Below are 23,292 nucleotides of genomic sequence, written 5' to 3'. Positions count from 1 at the left end.
GGAGCTTTCTTTCTCTTAGAGAGACAGAGAGTGAAGAAAGGACAGAGAACAAGTACCAAGAAGAAAAATAAAACAGAAGAAAGTGGCAGAACCTGCAGGAGGGGTATCCCCATCAGACAGGGTGGTCAGAGAGGGTGTTTCTGAGAGGTGATACTTGCAAGGAGACATGAGTAAAGGGAGAGGAAGATGCTTAGTTGTGGGGGATGGGGTGTGAGTGGGAGGAGAATTCCAGGCAGTGAGAACAGCAGTGGCGAAAACTTTGATGGAGAGTGGCTGAGTGAGTCCCAGGAACGGCTGGGAGGCAGGTTTGATAGAGTAAAAGTGAGATGGGGGAGATAGGACCACTGTGAGAAAGGGTGACCTGACTCCAGGCATGATGGGGAGGTCCTGGGTTTCTGCAGTGGAGGGATGTGACCTGAGTCGGGTTTCAGGGGATCCCTTTGTCTTCCGAGAGGTGCACAGACTGCAGGGGTAAGGCCGGAAACAAAGCAGCCAGAGAGGAGGGTCTGAACTCCCCCAGGACCCAGCCCAGAGTGAGAGCTGCAGGTGGGTTTGCACAGATTACTGACAGCATTTGGAGTGTGTGTGGTGGTGGTGGTGGGGTGGTGAGAGAAAGAGACATACAGCAAGGCCCCCAGGCTGGGAGGAAGAATAAAACTGCCTGTTCCTGAGATGGGAAAGACCAAGAGGAGCAGGTCTGGGAAAGAAAAGGCTGTAGATGGGGAAACTGAGGCCCAGAGAGAGGGTGTGGCCCCCACCAGCACATGGAGACTGAGCGGTGAATCCCACCTGGAACCCAGGTCTCCTGCAGCCTCATCCTCCCTTCTTACAGCTTCAACAAAGGCCTCCCAGGTTCCGAGGGCCTGTCAGGGAGGCAGAAGGGCCATCCCACATTTTAGGCCAAGGCTGATCCAAGTGGAGATGCAAGGGGGTGTGGGGCCCGGGTGGACAGAGGCCCCGGATCTCCGAGTTCCTGGGAGGGGAGCCCCATGGTGGGGCAGGAGGCAGCCAGAGCTTTTGCGAGCTGTCTCTGGGAAGGTTAGCCTAGAGCACATGTGCTTCCTACTGATGACAGACGCCAGGGCAGATGGGGCCTCCAGACCCCCTTGTCCAGGCTTCTGCCTCTGTACTCAGGCGTCCCTGGGCCATCTCCATCACTCAGAGCAATTCATTTTGCTTGTCTTATCCACTTGCACCTGGAAAGGAAGGGACCCTTTTCTAAAACACAGCTTGAAAGCCTGTCATTGAGACAGATCTCCTGCTCAAAATTCAAGACCCGCCTGAAGCCCTCTGCCAAGTCATCCCAGCCTTGCATGCCTCCCATGACAGGCAGATCACTCCTCAAGCCACCCTGTTGTGTGAGGAGCAGGGCTGGCTCTGGGAAAGTTCTCCCACAAGCTGGGTGAGGAGTCATTGGCCCCCATCCCCACACACTGACCTGGGCTCTGTGGCCTGGACACTCTCCCTCCCGCCCCCAGCTCCCACCTCCAAGTGCGTTCCCTTTGTTCCTGGACAGCCCTGCAGGGCAGCCCTCCGAGTTCACCTCTCTCCCCTTGTCCTTCAGCCACCCCTCCTGGCATGGGACCCCTTTCCTCCCGCTCACCTCCCTCTGCCTCCTCACAGCTGTACAGAATGAACGGGACCGGATCAGCACTCGCCGGTCCAGCTACGAGGACAGCAGCCTGCCCTCCATCAACGCGCTCCTGCAGGCTGAGGTCCTGTCCCAGCAGGTACCAGGGGAGCCTCCCCCACCCGCCTGGGGCCCCCTCATCCCAAAGAGGAATCTCAGCCCCACCCCTTTCCTTCCCACCCGGGCCTTAGAGCAGCAGACGGGAATGCCCTCGGACATCACGAAGGAAAATGAGTCCAGGGTCACACAGCCCGTTTAGTAGCAAAGACTCAGACCCTGGTGGCTCAGACGGTAAAGAATCCGCCTACAGTTGCCTGGGTTCCATTCCTGGGTTGGGAAGATCCCCTGGAGGAGGGGATGGCAACCCACTCCAGTACTCTTGCCTGGAGAATTCCCATGGAGAGAGGAGCCTGGTGGGCCACAGTCCATGGGGTTGCAGACAGTCGAGCACAACTGAGTGACTAACTGCAGCACAAACCCACTGCTGGCACCTAGCGGCACCGTGGGGCCCACATTGTGCAGGCCAAGCAGTCTCTGAGATTGGCTTAGCCCTGAGAGAAAAGAGGAGTGGACATTGTGGCGCACTGGGGCTCAGCCAGCCCCCCTTGCTGTGTGACCTTAGGCGAGTTGCAGTACCTCTCTGGGCAGTGGTATCACACCTTCTGATGAGGATGGGGACTTTTGCCCTGCTTCTCCTCTAGGGCCAATGGGTTTTTTAGGCTTCAAAGGAGCTGGTGGAGGAGGAGGTAGGGGGCAAGCAGCAGATGAAGGCCCAGAGAGAGCCGTCTTCCCCCATAACTGCCTCCTTGGCATCCTCCCTTTCCGGTTTCCCCAGCTTCCTTCAGAGCTGAGAAGGCACCCACAGTCCAGCTCCTCTTTCCCAGGCAGGGAAGCTCTCTGAGTGGGTGGGGGCTCTGTGCAGGGGACAGAGTATATGGAGGGGGGCCCCAGCCACCCCAGCATTTTCCTTCGCCCCCCCTAGATCACCTCCCCTGTCTCCGGAATCAACGGCGACATTCGGGCAAAGAAGATCGCCAGCATCGCGGATGTGTGTGAGTCCATGAAAGAGCAGCTGCTGGTGCTGGTCGAGTGGGCCAAGTACATCCCAGCCTTCTGTGAGCTCCCCCTGGATGACCAGGTAAGGGCGGACACGGTCTGCGGGCAGTGCGGGCCCTGGGTAGGTGGGTCCTGCAGTACCCCCTACCCTGGATATGGCCTTGGGCTGATTCGATTTATTTCACAAACACATAGAGCTCATGTGTGCATGGGGCTGTTTAAATCACTTTACAAATATTAGCTCATTTAATCCTTCCGACAACCGTAGGTAAGGTAAGTGCTATTATGACCATATCATATAGGTGAGGAAACTGGGGACACAGAGAGGTTAAATAACTTGCTCAAGGTCACACAGCTAGTATCCAACACAGGCGGAACTAGAACAAGCAGGCAGGCTTCAAAGTCCAGGCCCATAGCCGCTGCACTGCTGTACCCGACAGCTCTCCCAGGTAGGATGTGGGTAGGGGCTCAGGGGCAGGGCCTAAGCCCTGGCTCTAAGAAAGGTTCTCTCTGCGATCTTGGACAAATTACTTCCTCTCCCTGAGCCTCCGTTTGCTCATCTGTAAAGTATGAATTGTAATATCCCCTTCAGAAAGCTGTTGGGAGGATGGAGAACGTTACCATTTGAAAAGTCTCAGTGGTATAACGGGACACCCACACAGTCCTGGCCTCCCTAAATGTCAGTTTCTTCCTTGTATCCCACCAAGATGGATTTTCATTCAGCAATTTTATTTCCCAAACTACCTTCTTTGGAATACCAAAAATGTCTTAGTGGGGCTGAGGGATGGGGCGCTGAGGACAGTCGAGTTCCTGAGTACCTGCTCAGGAGGCCCTGAGGCCTCTGCAGACACTTTCTTTGGGGAAGAGGGGCTGAACTGGGTCATTGACTCAGCTCCAATGGAAGCGGGGCGGCACCAATGGACAGTGTTCCAGATACCGGCTCCTGGTACATTTGCTTCTCTGTTTTGCAATTCTGCACAGAAGATTGGCAACATGTCTCGGTCTCTTAAAGTTTCTCAGAAGTCCTCAGGCAAGGCAGCTGTTGAACCTTGGGAAGTCCAGGGCTTCTCAAAGTCCTCTGGTGCCCAGGCGCTCCTGGAATGCGTTTGCATCACGTGCTGAAACAGGCTGTGAAAACCCTGGCTTGGCTGGTCCTCACCCTCACACAGGGGTAGATCGGATGCCCTCTCACACGGATTCCTCGCTGCTTCGGGAGGGATGACAAGGCAGGGATCTTGGCCAGGCTGCCCTGGCCTTCTTCCCTGCTCCTTGTGTTCTGGCCCCGGTCCCCTCTGCTGGAGAGGCTCCATTAATGTTTAATCCCTCCTGTTCCTTCCCAGGGGCTCAGCAGGACAACAAGATTTCCCCCCCAAGCTGAGCAATTGTTAACCTCCATTTCCCACCCAAACCTCCCTGGCTGGGGCTCAGAGCATTCTCAGAGAGCAGTGATGGGTGGCCAGTAACACAGGATAATCATTAACATCGCCACCCACCACTGGCCCACCCCCAGAACAACCATGTTAGGGGGCTGGACCCAGGGCCAGGAGGGTTCCCAGCTCCCCATTCATAGTATATAAGGAGCTTATCCTGCCTGTGATGGGTGGGGCACAGCTGGGAGAACTGGGGGATGTTGTCTGTCAACATGGCCCCAGGAACCAAGCGTGTTTGCTTCTTGGTTTGTTTGGGGCATCGACCCATTGAAACCTAGAAAGCTGGGTAGCATTGGATAAGGGGATGGAGGCTTGGAGGGAAAGAGCGATTTGCCCAAGGTCACAGAGCAAGACAGCTACAGGGCTCGACTCTAGGTCTTCTCTCTCTCAATCGCAAAGACACTGGAGTAAGTGATGAAAAGTTCCACATGGTACCTGGCGTGTAGGAAGTGCTTGATAATCAGCAGGCTTTGGGCTCCTTTGTCCTGGTCATGGAAAGGGAGTTCTCACCCTCCTTCAAGGCTGCTTGCCATTCCCCCTCTTTTCCTGTCATTCTCACCAGGCTTCACCTTGGGGGGTTCACAGACGTGGTAAGGACATGGCTGCAACAGGGGCTCAGTCTGGAAGGATGTTAAGTAGAGTGGCTCATCCATTCACCTGTCCCTTCATCTTTCATCCAAACAAATATTTATTGAATGCCTCCTATGTGCCAGGTGTCCTCCATACCTTAGAACTACCTCACGTCCTTAGCAAGGCCTTTTATGATTTACCCCGTTGCTCTTCATCGCATGAGCCTCCTCTTTTCTTCTTCCCTCCTTCCGTCCATCGATCTATTTCTTCTTTCTTTCTCCCTCCCTTCCTCTCTCCTTCCTTCCTTCCTTCTCCTCCTCCCTCCCTCCGTTCTTTTCCCAAACAAGCATCTGGCACTTGTGGTTGTCATTCAGTCTCTCAGTCATGTCCCAGTCTGGTGTGAGACCCCGTGGACTACAGCACACCAGGCTTCCCTGTCCTTTACTAACTCCTGGAGTTTGCTCAAACTCATGTCCATTGAGTCAGTGATGCCACCCAACCATCTGATCCTCTGTCACCCCCTTCTTGTCCTGCCCTCAATCTTCCCCAGCATCAGGGTCTTTTCCAATGAGTTGGTTCTTCTCATCAGGTGGCCAAAGTATTGAAGCTTCAGCTTCAGTGTTAGTCCTTCCAATGAATATTCAGGACTGATCTCCTTTAAGATGGACTGGTTTGATCTCCTTGCTGTCCAAGGGACTCTCAAGAGTCTTCTCCAACACCACAGTTTGAAAGCATCAATTCTTCAGTGCTCAACCTTCTTTATGGTCCAACTCTCACATCCGTACATGACTACTGGAAAAACCATAGCTTTGACCATACAGATTTTTATTGGCAAAGTGATGTCTGGCACTTAGTAGGCACTAACATCTGATGACTTCAAGAATGAGCAATCCAATGAATTAATGAATAAAAGCATTTTTGCTTCCTAGTTTAGTCTGCTAAAGAATTTCCAAACTCCCTAACCCTACCTTGCAGATAAGATCCTTGAGGCTACTAGCCTGCTACCGTTTGACCAGCCCCATCCTTGGTCCTCATGCAAGCACTGAAGCAGGTGGTTCTGAAAAGGCAGGCAATGCCCTCCTGTGGGCTGGCAGGGCTCCCACCTGCCAGACTTCAGACTCAGACTTCAGTCTTCCAAGGCCTCTCTGTCCTCTCTGCAGGGAAGGGGTCGGTCAAGCGGATCCCTGGCCAAGGAGCATTGCTCACACGCTTTGCCTCAGAAACCAGCATCCATATCCAGATTCTTACAACAGAATCTAGAATCTTCCAGCTTCAAGTAGAAGGATGCTCTAGAGATCTCTTGGAGCAGTGATTTCCCAAACACAACCATGCATCAAAATCAACTGAGGAGCTTGTTAATTTCAGATCCCTTGGGCCCACCCCTGACAAAGAGAATCAGTGCCTCGGGTAGTAAGGCCCAAGAATCTGTGTTTTACAAAACACCCTTCATCGTGTTACATAGCTGATCCATGAGTAGGAATTCAGAACCCCCAAAAAAGCTCTAAAAGTTTTAGAACTTTTTGGGTTTGTAGACCCTCTTTAGAGTCTGATGAAAGCCTTTAAGTCTCTGCTAACACACACACAGAGTGGTGTTACAATTTTACCAGGCACACAGACACACAGACGAGGCCCAGAGGGGAGCAGCAGCTTACCCCGAACGCAGTAGTTCAAGGGCAGAGTTGGCATTTGGTGTCCTGGCTCGAGCACAGGTTGTTTCCCCTTTCAGCGGTCAGCTGAAGCTTTTCCCAGTTTCTAGTTTTATCAGTTATGAGAGGAAGGCAGCAGTTTTCTGATGCCCATCTAATCATTCAGGCAGGTAAAGGCAAGCATAACACTCATGCTGACTTGCTCAGGGTCATTGGGTTGGCGGGGAGCAGCCTCCCCAGGGGTGTAGATGCCTTCCCAGGCATGTGGACACCGGACGCCGTCCCCTCTCTCTTCCAGGTGGCCCTGCTCAGAGCCCACGCTGGCGAGCACCTGCTTCTCGGAGCCACCAAGCGCTCCATGGTGTTCAAGGATGTTCTGCTTCTAGGTGAGGATGCTGTCTGCCCAGCCAGGGCTCTGCAGGAGGCATGCCGAGTGTGGAGCGCACCTGGGCATGGGTGATTGCCCTGCTGGTGTGCAGAGTGAGGGAGGCAGATAGAATGGTCCTGTCCTCAGTATTCTCAACTGGATACCGGATTCAGATGCAAGGAAATGTGGACTCGAGGAATTAAATTCCCCAGCATTCACGTTACAGCACAGTCAGGCTTAGCCCTGGGATAACCTGTGCATTCAGATGTACTTTCTGGAGAGGGAGCAAAAGGCAGTCAGGAATGGCACAAACCCCCAGTCTGTGTCACCTATGCCGTCATAACATGTTTGTTTATTACTCTAACTTCTTACATAGGGCACACCGTGGGCCCTAGTCTGAGTACTTTACAAATACTAACTCCTCTAGTACAACAACCCAATGAGATAAGCACTATAATTTTATTCCCATTTTACAGATGGAAAACTGAGGCACAGAAAGTAATTTATCCAGATAGATCTGGCTAGTCAGTGGAAAAAGCAAGATTCAGCCCAGGTGGTCTAATTCCAGAACCTGAGCCCTTATGCTTGGTGCTTTTATGCCTCCCAAGCAGCCCTTGATTGTCATCAGTCTTGTGGTCTGTTGTCGCCACTGAAGAATGGAGCTTGGGTGATATGAAAGGAGTCCTAAGAAGTCAGGCTCTGGGCCCACTCCAATGCCTGCAAGTCACTCATTCCTTTAATCTGGGCCTTGGCTTCCGCATCTGTAAGATGGGTGTGACAGTCCCCACCAGCCCCTCCTTCCACGAGCAGCTGCTGCATTATAACTGCAAACAGCAAAAGCTAGAGGAGAGAGGTACACCCCGGTGGCTTCCCATCCCCTCTTCTTCCTAACCCATCCAGGCAATGACTACATCGTCCCTCGGCACTGCCCGGAGCTGGCAGAGATGAGTCGAGTGTCCGTGCGCATCCTTGATGAGTTGGTGCTGCCCTTTCAAGAGCTGCAGATTGATGACAACGAGTATGCCTGCCTCAAAGCCATCATCTTCTTTGACCCAGGTACAGCCCACACCTCCCACCCTCCCCTGATGCTCCAGACCCTCTGTCGAACTGCTCCCACTGGGCTGCGAACCCCGAGTTTACCACCCCATCTCTCTAGTACAACAATCAGGAGAGGACATCTTTATCAACTCCATTTAACAGATGAGGAAAATCAAGGCTCAAATGACTGATGTGACGACGGGGCACACTGACTCCAGAGGCCTGGTTTTTTTCTTTCCCATCTTACCTTTTTGGGCTTCCCTGGTGGCTCAGAGATTAAAGTGTCTGCCTGCAATGCAGGAGACCCGGGTTCGATCCCTGGGTCGGGAAGATCCCCTGGAGAAGGAAATGGCAACCCACTCCATTATACTTGCCTGGGAAATCCCATGGACGGAGGAGCCTGGTGGCCTACAGTCCACAGGGTCGCAAAGAGTCGGACACAACTGAGCGACTTCACTTTTACCTTTCTTTCCCTTCCTCTCTGCTTTCTGTTCCTTACCTCCTCCCATCTTCTTTTTCTTTCCCTCAAAATTTTTTTTATCAAAATAATATCAGCACATACTTAAAATGGAAATAGTCCTCTCTACTCTACGTTTCCTGTCCAAAGCCTACTCCCCAGGAGGAACCATTTCTGATTCTTTGTACTGTTTCTTTTTATTGCCACCTCTCCAGCTCTAAATAAAATGCTAACCCTTCTAGTTCTTGATTTATCCATTTTAGAACATATTTTTTCCTTCTATGATAGTTGAGAATTGTATTTTTCCCCATCACTCCATTTTTTCTCTCCCATTGTCCTAATACATTTTTCTTACTATTTCAGTGTCTCTACTGATTGCCTCTAAAATGTTCTGCGCTTATGCTTGTATTTTTTTGTTCCATCACTTGTTGGCAGTATCTCTTAACCTTTCATTAGCAGAATAAAGAGAATGTATTTGCATTCTCCCTCTTCCATCTACTAAGCCTCCAATTCCATTTTCACACAACGTCTTTTTTTTTTTTTTTTTTTGAAGGTTTTTTTCGATGTGGACCATTTATAAAGTCTTTATTGAATTCATTACAATATTGCTTCTGTTCTCTGTTTTGGTATTTTGGCTGCGAGGCATGTGGGATCTTACTCCCAGACCAGAGATCAAACCCACACCCCCTGCCTTGAAAGAGGAAGTCCCCACCCCTAGGCCACCAAGGAAGTCCTGTACAACATTTTTGTAGTTGTGATTTTGTGCAAAACCTGTTTTCCTCTCCTGATGTCAAGATGGGCACCTGGGCTCCAAAGCTTCCTTGCTTCCTTCTGTCCTTCCATGTTGGAGAGGTCCTACCTCGTGTCAGGCACTGTCCTTAGTGCCAAGCCCTCTCTGAGTGAAGACTGAGTCTAGTAAGCATAGCAAGGAGGCAGAAATGAACACTGTGTATGGAGCACTCACTAAGGCTCTTATTGATCTCACTTGTTACTTGCAACATGGTATCTGTGAGATAGGAATTGCTATTATCTCCATTTTACAGATAAGAAAATTGAGTCACAGGGAAATTGATAGACTTGCCCAGGTCACATAACTAGGAAATGGCAGAGCTTGGATTTGAACTTCAGACTCTTCAGCTCTCAAGCCCATGTTCCTACCTATCACACACTATTCCTGGTTTCTTGAGGGGATAAGATTTCCCAGTTTCCTCCAGAGCCTGGCCCAGGCTGTATACCTGTGGTGCTTGGCATGGGCCTGGATGATAGTAACTGCTCAGTAAAATGTGCAGGATTACTGATGCAGAGTCAGGGTCAGCAGCCTGGCCTGGAGGGGCTGGTGACCTAGGTCAGGGCCGGGCATGTGGGTGGTGCTCAATAAATGTTTATTGACTGAATGATAGAATGCACAAATGTGGCCCAGGAGAGAGACAGCCTTGCACTGGAAATGTGGGTGAAATCCTCTTCCTGCTGCTTACTTTATCCATAAAAGAGACAATAGATGTCTTCCATGAAGGTGGAGATTAACTATTGAATAACCACTTCAATCACTTTCCTGGTTAAGAATCTAAAATGTATCCATTGCTTTTTTTTTTTTTCATTCATTCATTCACCCTTCCATCCATGTACCCATCCCTTCATCTAGTTATCTGTTCAACAAATATTGACAATGCATGGTGCTGGGTGGTGGGTTTAAAAGATGTGTGTACGCCTGTACAGAGATCACAGGCTAGTGGAAGAGACATTCCATCCTGTGTGCCCAGTAGTGACAAAAGAGCCACAGAAGTTTGGGGACACCATGAACACTCAGAGTGCAGAGCTGGTAGGATGGAATGGAGAAGGCTTCCCAGAGGAAGTGTGGTCTAAGCTGAGACCCCAAGACCACACAGGCAAGTGGGGAGACTGATGAGGCAGCAGAAGAAGCAAGTGCTGAGGCCTGGATTGTGGGGCTTTTTTTTTTTTTTTTTTTTTTCCCTTTTTGGCTGAATTGTGAGCATGTGGAATCTTAATTCCCCGACCAGGGATTGAACCAGCATCCCCTGCATTGGAAGGTGGAGTCTTGACCACTGGACTGCCAGTGGGGCCTTAACTGGGAGTCAGGAGCCCTAATTCCACATCATGGATCTGCCAACAAGTGGTTCTGTGGTCTGGGCCAAGTCCTTTCCTTTTTGTGTGCCTTGGTTTCCCCATCTGTAAAATGAGAAGGTTACAGGGCACCCTCTCGGGAGTGCTCCTGAAGCCTTGCCCCAGCACTGCTAGGATTCCCTAGGTGCCCTCGGGCCACTAGGTCTCCCACTGGAGCCCCCGGAGTAAGGGGACATTGGGTCCCACCTCCCCGGACGCTCCGGGTTGGCCCTCTGCCTCCCTGGCACGATCCCTCCCATTGCAGATGCCAAGGGGCTGAGTGACCCAGGCAAGATCAAGAGGCTGCGTTCCCAGGTGCAGGTAAGCCTGGAAGACTACATCAACGACCGCCAGTACGACTCACGTGGCCGCTTCGGCGAGCTGCTGCTGCTGCTGCCCACCCTGCAGAGCATCACCTGGCAGATGATCGAGCAGATCCAGTTCATCAAGCTCTTCGGCATGGCCAAGATCGACAACCTGCTGCAGGAGATGCTGCTGGGAGGTTAGTGTCCAGCCCGGGAGGGGCTGAGAGGTGGGCAGGGCTGGAGGCCGCTTCTCCAAGAAACCAGCCTCACTTATGCAGAGCTGCGTTCACCTCTCAGCTCCATCACTTCCTCACTCTGTGAAAAAGTGAAAGTGTTATTTGCTCGATCGTGTCCGACTCTTTGTGACCCCATGTACTGTAGCCCACTAGGCTCCTCTGTCTATGGGATTCTCTAGGCAAGAATACTGGAATGGGTTGCCATGCCCTTCTCCAGGTGATCTTCCCAACCCAAGGATTGAACCCAGGTCTCCTGTACTGCAGGTGGATTCTTTACCATCTGAGCCAGTGGGCGGGGCTGGGAGAGGTAGCCTCTCTAAGAGACAAGCCTCATGCAGACCTGAGCTCACCGCTTAGCTCCATGACTTCCTTGCTCTGTAGCTTTGGGCAAATCCTTTTATCTATCGGAGTCTCAGTTTACTCATCAGGAAAATGGGGACAATAGCCTGTTAATTCAGGTGCTGAGAAGTTACCATGTTCCAGTCGCCGTTCTAAGTGCTAGAGGTTCAGCAGAGAACAAGAGTCAGTTCTCCCAGAGGTTGTGTATGAGTGTATATATGAATGTGTGTGTGTGTGCGTGTGCTGGTGTATATTAACACTCGGGGGAACAGATGATAACTGAGTATATAATAAAGAGGGCAACTATAAATTTTGAAATAACCAAGTAATACAATACCATATAACTGAAAAGGGGCCTCTTTAGATAGGTTGGTCAAGGAAGACCTCTCTAAAGTGGTGGCTCTCATGCCACAGATCTGATGGAAGGAAAGATAACATTTAAAAGCCAAACAAGAAACACTCCAAGCACAATAACTAGTGCAAAAGGCCCCGAAGCAGCAGAGGTTTGTGTGTTGGAGAAAGATAAGATTGTGAGGCGAGAGGAACTGTATGAAACAGAAGATAGAGATTGGGAAGAAACCAAATCATAAATATAGTCTTAGAGGTTATGGTTAGAGATTTGCATTGTATTCTCGTTGCAACTCTTAAAAGAAAAGTGGAAAATCAGACTAATGTTTTCAACAAACTATCCCAATTGTGGGTAGAAGCTGAACATCAGAGGGAAAATGGAGACCAGAAACCCCTGAGAAATGTCACTGTCTTCAATCAGGGGAAGGACAGGGAGGCTTGGACCAAGACATGACTGGAAATTGATCAACACAGATGCACTTGAACAACTATTTGGAGGAAGAACTCACAGAATTTGCTGATTGATCAGACAGGGGCAATAAGGGGAAGGGTAAGAGTCAAGGATGAAACCTGCATGTTTGCTTTGAGGAACAGGAATGGTGGTGGAGTAATTTATTGAGATGGGGAGGACTGGGGGAAAAAAAACCAATTTGAGACTGAGGGTGGGGGTGGGGGGTGAAGATCCATTGTAGAATTTAGTGAAGCATGAAATGATTGTTAAATAGTCACGTTGAGTTATCCAGGAGGCAGATGGATATTTGAATCCGTTGCCCAAACAAGCCCAAAGTTGGGGATAAGAAGCAGCTTAGTGGTGTCCCAGAAACCAGATGCCAGAGAAGGAGATGGAGGAAGGTCTAGCCAGGAGGATAAGAGAAGAGCCAAGGGAAGTCCCAGAAGCCAAGAGCAGAGTGTGTTTTAGTGGGGACAGAGCATTGAATGGTGTTAAATTCCACAGGAGGGGGAAGGGGTCTCTTGGCGATTGTGTTGAGAGCAGTGTCAGTGGGAAAGGAAACCAGGGGAGGATGTTGCAGACTGAGTGAGCTGGAAGGTGGAGAAATAGAGACAGCAAGAGTCAACTGCCTTGGGAGAATGTTTTGCTCAGAAGGGAGCTGGGAGAGAGCCAAGGCTGATTGGAGGGGAGTGATTGTGATGATGTGCCGTGGAATCTTGGCTGGACTAAGAGGGATGAAGACAGGTGACAGACAGTGAAAAGTGGGGGCCAGTGAAATGACAGCCTCAATGGGGCTGAAGAATTTTTGCAGAGATGGTGCTAGAGGAAGCGAGCCGGAATGGTAGGAGGCAGGGTCTAAATAAAGATGCTTGAACGTGAGACTTTGGAGGTGACGTGATCACTGGTGATGACCAAGGGCAAGGTTTCTCAACCTCAGTGGATTCTTGGGTCTGAATCATTCTTTGCTGAGGGGGCTCTTCTGTATCTTCTTTGGGCACATGACTGGCCTCTACCCGTGATATGCCAGTAACACTCCTTCAGTGGTGACAGATACTCAGATATTGTCAGAGGTCCCCCGAGGGGCCAAAATCACCCCAGCTGAGAACCACTGTCACATGGTAACTCACTTTTTTCTCACTTTGACCCTGTGAATGCAGGGTCACTGTGAATCAGGTGTCACTGAGGCTAGGATCGGCAAGGAGCCTGTGTGCTATTGCCAGATAAACTTTGGGTAAAATAATTCATCTCTTTGGGCCTTGTCATCTCATCTGTAGAATGAGGTTAGTAATGATACCCGGGCTTTAGGGCTGTTGTGAAGGTTAAATTATGTCAAACCTGGAAAATGCATAAAACGGTACCTGGCACATAGTATGTTGATAGCTATCATTGAAACAGATGTACTTTTAAACTTTTTTCTGTATTTATCTGTTTGGCTGCATCAGGTCTTAGTTGCAGTATGCAGGATTTCTGTTGCATCTTGTGGGATCTTTTGTTTTGGCACTTGGGCTCTCTCGTTGTGGTCTAGGGACTTATTTGCACTTCCCAGGTGGCTCAGTGGTAAAGAATCCACCTGCCAGATGCAGGTTTGATCCTTGAGTCGGGAAGATCCCCAGAGAAGGAAATGGCAACCCACTCAAGTATTCTTGCCTGGAGAATCCCACAGACAGAGGAGCCTGGCGGGCTACAGTCCATGGCGTGGCAAAGAGTCGGACATGAATGAGCACAACAGCAACACAAAGTGGGATCTTAGTTCCCTGACCGGGGATTGAACCCAAGTCCCCTGCATTGCAGGGCAGATTCTTAACCACTAGACCACCAGGGAAGCCCCTGCAACAGTGTATTTTAAAGACCCCTTTCCAGCCCTAAAATTCCATCGTTGTTCTGTTAGTGCCGTAGCCTATTACTAGACCATATGCTATATATATGGTCCTGTCATTCTCTTGACACATTTTCTTGAGGCAGTTGCTGTGTTCCACTTTGCTAGGATCTCAAAGAGAGAAGAAAGATACACCTGTAATGGTAATGTTCATAGACAGAAGTGATTGTTCCCCAAAGATTGGTTACAGATAAGTGACTATGTGAATTCCAAGGAAGGAGAAGTTACTTTCTATTGAAGTAGGAAGAATCAGGAGAGGCTTTCCAAAGGAGGGAACGTATGAGTTGGAATTTGGACTTGGGGATATTGGTGGGGGTGGAGGAAGTGGGGTAGAAGGCATCTTTAGCGACACAGGAGCAAAACACAGAGCTAGGTCAGTCCAAAGGATGTGGAGATGCTATAAATAGGCAAGTTGGGCTTCAGATGTGGGGGATGAGGCTGAAAGGTGAGTTGGGACCAAAAGGTTAAGGACTCGCATACCAAGGAGTTTTGAGAGACATTGATTGGATCCATTATATTAACATGCAATCAATACACTGCTCTTTGCAATATCTAAATGATCTCACAGCTTCCTTATATACCCTTTGTTCCTTTCAGATTACTGTTGTCCTTTTGGTTTGTGAGTCCTCTTAATACCTTCATGAAGCCTGTGAATAGGAATGGAAACCTCAGTTTGTGTGTGGGCATGTTCCGTCATGTCTGACTCTTTGTGACCCCATAGACTGTAGCCCACCAGCCTCCTCTGTCCATGGGATTTCCCAGGCAAGAATACTGGAGTGGGTTGCCTGTCCTACTCCAAGGTATCTTTCCAACCTAGGGATCAAACCTGCATCTCTTGTGTCTCCTACATTGACAGGCAGATTCTTTACCACTTCACCACCCAGGAAAGCCCCAGTTTACTAACCCACAAATAGGAGCCCAATAGGCGTCGTGAAGATTGGATGAGCAGGTTGACGGCCACCCTTGAGGACGGTGGTGCCTCAAGACCCATGGCCTTTATCCAAGACTCTGCATCCTCACTGAGCACCTTCTGCCTGCAGGGTCCTCCAGTGAAACACCTCATGCCCACCACCCCCTGCACCCTCACCTGATGCCGGAACACATGGGCACCAACGTCATTGTTGCCAACACGATGCCTGCTCACCTCAGCAACGGACAGATGTGTGAGTGGCCCCGGCCCAGGGGGCAGGCAGGTGGGCAACTTGGGCTCTCCCCTGGAAGGGGTGAGGTTGGGGCCTGAGGGAATCTGGAGAAGGTTGGGTCTAGAAGATGGGAAATTGGGTAAAAGAGTTCTCTGTGCTCCAGGGTAGGGAATGAGGGGTGAGACTGTCCATTTGTTAAGGCTGCTAATTCAGTGAGGTGATTGACAGCTTCCGCTGAATGAAGCCGTCCTTAGATGAGGTGATCCACTGGGTAGATTGGTCGAGGATGTCCACTGCGGTGAGGATTTCATTAGGTGATGTTGTCCACTAGGTAAAATTGTTCACTGAAGTTAGACTTCCCAGTCCATTAGACAGCTAGGTGAGACTCTTCACTGGGTGAGGGCTTCCACTGGGCTAGACTGTCCTCTGAGGTGAAGTCTCACAAGAGTGAGTTTGTCATCGGGCAGGGTCCTTCAAAGAGGAAGATTATCATTGGGATGAGAGGGTCTGCTAAAATGAGATCGCATTTTATTGAGATTGTTCTTTGGGAAAGTTGGCCTTTGAATAAAGTTGGCCAAGAGGGTCATAGTCAAAATTACGTTCTGAACTTGTCATGGGGGTGGGGCCATCAGTTTCTGTTACCCATCTACCTAACTATCAAAGGGAGAGTATTTTTCGAGCCAGTTGGCCTGTCCCTTGGGTCTCATCTACTGCTCTTCCTTTTCTCCAAGAACGCTTGATCCTGTCACATGTCCCACGGTCCTTAGGGAGACCTGGACCCCAGTTTGGGAGAAGCATCCAACTCTGTATCAAAGGGTGGAGGAGATGGGGGTTGTAGGGACATGGGCAAAAGGTTCTAACTGCAGAACCTCACCCAGCTATAGCCTTCCAGACCTGATGGAACTTAGACTTGGTGATCTGGGCTCAGAAGGTTTGGGCTGTAGCAGTCCTTAGAGATAATCTAGTCTAATTCTCTCATTTTGTAGAAGAGGAAATTAAGTGTCAGAGAGTGGGGAGGCCTTCCCTAGTGCTCTTCATTGACCCCCACCCACAAAGGGCTGGAATTCTGAGCAACCCCTGTCTGTCTCTTTGCCCCTCCAGCTACCCCTGAGACTCCACAGCCTTCACCGCCTGGTGGTTCAGGGTCCGAGCCCTACAAGCTTCTGCCCGGAGCTATTGCCACCATCGTCAAGCCCCCCTCCGCCATCCCGCAGCCGACCATCACCAAGCAAGAAGTCATCTAGCAAGTCACTGGGGGGCGGGGGTCTGCTGATCCCCCAGCCCCCTCCGAGAGCCCCCTGATGGTCACTTGGTCACAGTGAAGCAAGCTGTGACCACGGGCCAGTCCCAGAGCAGTGATGGGAAGGGCGAGGGCCCTTGAACTCGGGCTGTGGGTTGCATCCCACTGCCCCCCTTCACCACTTGCTCTGGATAATGGGGCTGTGACTTGGGGAGACTCCAGCTGGAAAATCCTCTGCTGCTTGGACAGCTTTTCTCCTGCTGAAACCACTGCCTTCCCCTCATCCTTTGCCTCACTTCTTCACCCCCAAATGGCTGCCGCCTGGAGACGACACGAGACCTTGCTGAAGCACGGCTCCCTCCCCGCTCAGATTGGTGTAATGTTGGACACAGAGCCCTTCTGGGCTGGGTCACATGGCGGCACCTCCCACATCCCTGTTTTGCTGCCGCAGCCACCACTGTCCCCCTTCCTTAGTCATCCTCGTTTCTCCAAAGCCACCTCTCCAGAGGCTGAGGATGACGTGCAAACAACACCCCCGGTCATCCCAGGAGCGTTTGAAAAGCACTGACTGGAGCTCGGTGCAGTGTGGGAGACTCTCGAGTAGGTGGATGCCATTTCTCCTCTAACCCCTGGCTCTTCCCTTCTTCTGGGACTTGGGAGGGTCCTTTGGGTCAGAGTGATGGTCCCTATAGGCTGCTGAACATGAAAGAACAATCCAGGGTGGACACTGCAGCCAGGACCAAGGGGGAGGCTGGGAGGGGTCAGAGAAGGCAGGAAGGGGCAGACCATCCATTAGGCCTTTAAGGAAGGGCTGGATTCTGGCTGGTGGAACAGGTGAGCCAGAACATTCTAAGAGCAGACCAGGCGGGGAGGTCAGAAGGAGGCCATGGAAGGAGATGATGAAAGAGGGGGCTCTCTGGAGGAGTGGGGGTGCACTGGACAGCCTGGGGATCTTGAATGCCAGACGGAGGCATAGTGACTTGGGTCCCCAGGCTGTGAGTAGCTGGAGAGGGATGTGCAGGGAGCCGAGCTTTCAGAAACTGGAAGATCACAGTCCTCCAGAGGTCAGAAGTTTGGGAGAGAGCAGGAATATCAGATGGGGCCTGATCAAGTCATCCAGGTGAGGGAGATGAAGATGGGGATGGAGAAGACAGATGGGTGAACCTCAGGTGAGAGCGGCAGCGAGGAGGAATTATCCCACCGGGCCTGTCTCAAGCGCTTCCTCCTGGTGCTGTCTTAAGGCATTTGACCTGCCCCATCTCCTTTCATCCTCCTTATTACCCAGAAATCGCTACTGAAGAAGGAATTGAGATCTCAGTGGTTAAATCATTTTTATGGAACTCACACAGCTAGTAAGTGACCCAGACTTGATCCCAGATCTGCCAGGCTCAGGCACACTTAGCCTCAGTGGTTGAACATCTCTGAAAAGGCCCCTTCTGTCCTCACTGGGATTGAGTTGAGGACCTTCCTGCCTGCTTCAGCAGCCTTGGAAGCCTCATTCTCCCCAGAAGCCCTGCCCACTCCCAGGGACTAAGTTTGGCCTGAGGCTGCATTAAAGTCCACTTTGGGTCCAGAATCCTGTTTGCTGATAAACATGGAGAAGTCATGGTTCCTAGACCCCTTTTCTGTCTCTTCAGTCCCTAAGTGTGGGGAAGGGGCATTCAGCAGTCCATTGTGAGATGGACCAATGTGACCTGGCATTCCAGAAATGGGATGATGTGAGTGGGGGTGGGGGAGAGGTAAGAGGAACTGGGTTTGAGACCCGCTCTGTGGAGCATCACTCAGGGTACCTTCTGAAATCATTAAACCCCAAAATCAAGCAGCCAGTACTCATCCATGCAGAATTTTAGAGGCTTTGTGAAAATTCTGGAAAGTGCCACTGCCTAGTGGGAATTAAAGGGATGTGTCCTGGAACTGGAGCTTAGGGAGGAGAGTGAACGGTCAGACTGACTACCTACCCCCCACGCAGGTTTCTGAGTGGATGCAGGCAGCACCCCAGTGCCCCCCAGATTCTACCATTAGGGACTGCTTTTTGTGAGAGAGGCAGGAAGGGTATTGGGACGGGATGTCCGAGAACAATCACCACACTTGCAGTGCTGTCAGAGCTGGGGTTTCCACTTCCACCAAGCCAAGTCCTCCGTCCCAGGAAAGGTTGTCCCCTGCTCAGGGCAGCCCAGTCTCCCTCAGCCACCCCTCATTCCTGGGGCGTTCCCCCAGAAACCCCAGCCAGGGTAATCAAATGGGTCTGGGACAAGGTGGGGAAGCTGGAATCATTTCTGGTCATTGTCATCCCCTCTTTGCCACCCCGACCCCCTCGCCCTGCCTCACTATTGCCCAGACTTCTGCCATGGGAACAAAGCTGAGATAAGTTCCCATAGGGTGGGGTGGGGTAGCTGTGATTTTTAACGGTAGCCAATCTTCTGGGCCAGGGGCCAATTCTTGGCCCCAAATCAACCTCCCTGGAGGAGAAATCCATGCCACTTTAATAATTTTATTGCCACACAGGAAACACAAAACAAAGAGAATTTACTTTTCTAAAAGACTTTAAACTGAGGCCACCACATTGGAAAAATCTTTATTTTCACTACCTGAGTCGTGATCCTAAAACATACGATTTCATGGACTCAAAGAGGGTTAGAGGGCAAGCACGGGCCCTGTAATTCCTCCACTGAGACAACCTCTTCTCTGGGCAGCTCTCAGTAGCTTCCGGAACCCACACGGCTCTCCTGAGGGTGGACAAACGGGAGCAGAGCCTTGGAAGTGGACGCTCCTCAATTTTTTGTGATGACCAAGCCAATTACTTTTGCCAAATTGCTCCGTGATTTGCCTTGATTGTGATGAAGTTAGAAATTCACATTGAGCAGTTCTGAAAGTGGGCTGGTGTCCCGCCAGACTGATCAACATCTTTCCGTGGCGGATGTCATCGGGTCCTGTGCTGTCCCCGGAGCCCCTGTCACTGCCACCCAACGGGGCAAAGAAGCAAAAAAGATTTCTTACTCTTGTGCGTTTTAACAAAAGTTTATAAAAAGAAATAAATGGCGCCTATGTTTTCTAAGTCCTTGGATGAGTGTCTTTTCTTCCTTTCAGGTGTTAGAAATAAGAATGAGAATATTCAGATAGTTCTTTTCTATATGCAGAATGCTTTCATATCTGTTACGGTTTTTTCATCTTCTCAAGGTAAGCAGGGTAGACATGATTACCTCTTGCTTTATCAATGAGATAAATGAGGCTCAGGGAAAACAATTTTCCTTGAGAGGTGGGAGTTGAAATCTAGTGTCTTGATTTCCAACTGCTCAGTATGTATAGAGTAGGAGAGGGATAAGAGAGGAGGTGATGGCAAGAAGAATGGCAAGAAGTTTCCAGGGTCTGTCACTGACCATCAGGGTCTGAGATGGAGCCCTGTTCTGGGTCACTGCCAGGGACCTGGGTCAACCTGCCAGCAATGAGGAACAAGCAGGCATAGGAAATCTCATAAAAGTAAGCATTGTTTTCAAAAAAGAATAAAAGTATTTAAAATAGATATTCAAGAAGGTCCTACCATATAGCACAGGGAATGTGACTCGATATTCTGTAATAGCCTAAATGGGAAATTCAGTTCAGTTCAGTCGCTCAGTCATGTTCAACTCTTTGCAACCCCATGGACTGCAGCACACCAGGCCTCCCTGTCCAACTCCCAGCGTTTACTCAAACTCACTTCCATTAAGTCGGTGATGCCATCCAACCATCTCATCCTCTGTTGTCCCCTTCTCCTCCTGCCCCAATCCCTCCCAGCATCAGAGTCTTTTCCAATGAGTCAACTCTTTGCATCAGGTGGCCAAAGTACTGGAGTTTCAGCTTTACCATCATTCCTTCCAAAGAACATCCAGGGCTGATCTCCTTTAGGATGGACTGGTTAGATCTTGCAGTCCAAGGGACTCTCAAGAGTCTTCTCCAACACCACAGTTCAAAAGCATCAATTCTTCGGCACGCAGCTTTCTTTATAGTCCAATTCTCACATCCATACGTGACTACTGGAAAAACCATAGCCTTGACTAGACGGACCTTTGTTGGCAAAGTAATGTCTCTGCTTTTGAATATGCTATCTAGGTTGGTCATAACTTTTCTTCTAAGGAGCAAGTGTCTTTTAATTTCATGTCTGCAGTCACCATCTGCAGTGATATTGGAGTCCAAAAAATAAAGTCTGCCACTGTTTCCACTGTTTCCCCATCTATTTCCCATGAAGTGATGGGACTGGATGCCATTGTCTAGGTTTCTGAATGTTGAGCTTTAGCCAACTTTTTCACTCTCTTCTTTCACTTTCATCAAGAGGCTCTTGAGTTCTTCCCTTTCTGCCATAAGAGCGGTGTGATCTGCGTATCTGAGGTTATTGATATTTCTCCCGGCAATCTTGATTCCAGCTTGTGCTTCTTCCAGCCCAGCATTTCTCATGATGTACTCTGCATATAAGTTAAATAAACAGGGTGACAATATACAGCCTTGACATACTCCTTTTCCTATTTGGAACCAGTCTGTTGTTCCATGTCCAGTTCTAACTGTTGCTTCCTGACCTGCATACAGATTTCTCAAGAGGCAGGTCAGGTGGTCTGGTATTCTCATCTCTTTCAGAGTTTTCCACAGTTTATTGTGATCCACACAGTCACAGGCTTTGGCATAGTCAATAAAGCAGAAATAGATGTTTTTCTGGAACTCTCTTGCTTTTTCCATGATCCAGTGGGTGTTGGCAATTTGATCTCTGGTTCCTCTGCCTTTTCTAAAACCAGCTTGAACATCTGGTATTCACATACTGTTTAAGCCTGGCTTGGAGAATTTTGAGCATTATTTTACTAGCATGTGAGATGAGTGCAATTGTACGGTAGTTTGAGCATTCTTTGGCATTGCCTTTCTTTGGGACTTAAATGGGAAAAGAACTTCAAAAAGAATAGGTATATGTTTAACTCAATCACTTTGCTGTACACCTGAGACTAAGACAACATTGTCAATCAACTGTACTCCAATATAAAATTTTGAATTCCCAGCCAGGTCTGCACCCACCTTGTCCCCCGGATAACCCAGGAGGCTGGGCTTGTACCTTGGCCACCACAACCTTGCTTTTGCTCAGGGGTGTGCTGGAGCTGGCCTGGGAGATTTGATTTCTTAGCTGCTCTTTCCAACTCTGTGTTGGGCGATGCTACACAGATAGCAATGGTGGAAGCATTTACAGCACAAAAAATGGCAAACACTGCAATTCAAGTTGTTTCCTGGCCAGCCAATTGTTCACCATTCACCAGCACAACACTGCATTCAGTGATGGTGGGATGGAGGCTTGCTTATGGCTGGGCAATGGGTGCCTAGGTGTGGTCAAGGGTGACGGTAGAGCAGGGTGACCCTTTCTGTTTTACAAAGGGAGGGGACCAAAGCTCTGACCTGGGAGTCACATATCTCGGTGATTGACTTTCAGGTCACTCCTCTCTGAGCCTCATCTGTAAAACGGAAATGATCCCTCCCTCCAGGGGTGTTGTCAGGATTGAACTGAATGAGATCACGACAGCTGCCGTGTATATAAGGTGTACAGAGTGCCCGCTCAGGAGGGGCTTTGTGAGTGTAGACTCTTCACTCAGCTCCTGTCTAGTGAGAAGCTAACCACTGAGTTCTCCAGCCTCAAAAGCCCCCTTTCACTGCAGCCTGATCCCCAGGGCCACTCCTACCCTCCCCTGGGCCTTTCCTCCACTCACGAGCACCCGGAAGTAATCTCTCTAATGTTGCATCAGAAACCTCGTCCATGCCACTGCCAGCATGGACATGGGGGTGGGGGACAGAGCAGGCTAGTGCAGTCCTAGAGCGTGCTTAATAAATCCATATCAAAACCATAAACCCTGGGCTGCCATAAATTCCTCTGGCCTTGGCTCCTCCAACCTCATCAGCCCTTTGCCCCCGTTAATCTCAAATCTCCACCTGGGCAGCTGGAGCCGCAAGTTTGGTTTCCATTTTCATTGCAAAACAACATCAGCTCGGGTGGCAAACACCACATCCCATGATCACCATTTTAGACATGATGAAACTGAGGTTCAGAGAAGTGAAGGAACTTGTCCCAGGCACAAAGCCAGGGAGCAGTTGAGCCAGGACTCAAACCCAGCCTTATTCAACCAACCCACGTGGGCCCCCAAGAATTGGGAATTCACCTACCCACTACAGAGGCTCCTTCCCCAGCCATGACACTGGGTGCTTTGATCTCTTTATCCCAGATGGAACCCCTCAATAAATGGGAAGAAGTGGGAGGGACTCTGGGTGATGGGTTGTGTGACCATCCAAAGGAATGTCCATGTAATCACCCCAAACTGGTGGGACCACCCTACTTCCTCTTCTGTGGAACCCAGATCACCTTTGTCCTACATTTCTTGGATCAGTGCGTCATCTGTAAATTCCAAGGCAAGACCCAAGAGACCTGTCTTAAAGGATTCTCTGCCACCATCTAATGATGGAGAAGCTACAACCACATCCTGTTTCAAGACCCACATTTATTGACTACTTCCTCTCCACCAAACATTGTTGGCATACGTTCATCCCCATGACAACACCCTGAGTCAGGTGTTCTTATTGTTCTAGTTTACAAATGAGGATGGCATTTGTCCACGGTTCAGAGCTGGCCCAACAGCCAAGATTCAAACGTCCATTGTCTGACGCCAGGGGCCACCATGATGGGACCTGGGAGGAAGCCGATGAGTCAGTCACTGTATGCTGACCACAGAAGCAGTGCGAACGGATAAAAGTTCATTATTTGACAAATACTAAGGGGCAGAGCCTTGTGCCAAAGCATCCTGGGGTTTACGGAGGGGTAGAACCATGAGGTACCTCCCTCTTAGTTTACAATTTTTTCTTATAGAAGGGAAAATTACAAGCAGGGTCTTCCCAGGTGGTCCAGTGGTTAAGAATCCACTTGCCAACACAGGGGACACGGGTTCCATCCCTGATTTGGGAACACCCTGCATGCAACAGAGCACACCTACCATACACCACAACTACCGAGCTCATGTGCCTAAAGCCTGAGCACCAGCCAGAAGAGA

The 23,292-nt window shown here is 50.1% G+C and overlaps 1 protein-coding gene across 3 annotated transcripts in view; it reads left to right on the top strand.

The window, feature by feature from the left end:
- HNF4A (hepatocyte nuclear factor 4 alpha) overlaps window positions 1–19,307 on the top strand; it is a 68,668-nt gene extending 49,361 nt beyond the window's left edge. For 2 of the 3 annotated variants that reach the window (XM_025263427.3, XM_025263425.3), the window contains exons 4-10: window positions 1,624–1,730; window positions 2,613–2,768; window positions 6,631–6,718; window positions 7,600–7,755; window positions 10,581–10,817; window positions 14,911–15,063; window positions 16,114–19,307. In XM_025263427.3, coding sequence (XP_025119212.1) covers window positions 1,624–1,730; window positions 2,613–2,768; window positions 6,631–6,718; window positions 7,600–7,755; window positions 10,581–10,817; window positions 14,911–15,063; window positions 16,114–16,256 — 1,040 coding nt within the window. In that variant the 3' untranslated portion in view covers window positions 16,257–19,307. The remainder of the gene's footprint in view (window positions 1–1,623; window positions 1,731–2,612; window positions 2,769–6,630; window positions 6,719–7,599; window positions 7,756–10,580; window positions 10,818–14,910; window positions 15,064–16,113) is intronic. The other variant, XM_025263426.3, reaches the window with a different exon arrangement.
- Window positions 19,308–23,292: the final 3,985 nt, after the last annotated feature.

This window comes from Bubalus bubalis, chromosome 14 (assembly GCF_019923935.1).
Source record: "Bubalus bubalis isolate 160015118507 breed Murrah chromosome 14, NDDB_SH_1, whole genome shotgun sequence".
Classification (NCBI taxonomy): domain Eukaryota; kingdom Metazoa; phylum Chordata; class Mammalia; order Artiodactyla; family Bovidae; genus Bubalus; species Bubalus bubalis.
This window is presented reverse-complemented; position numbering and strand designations above follow the sequence as displayed.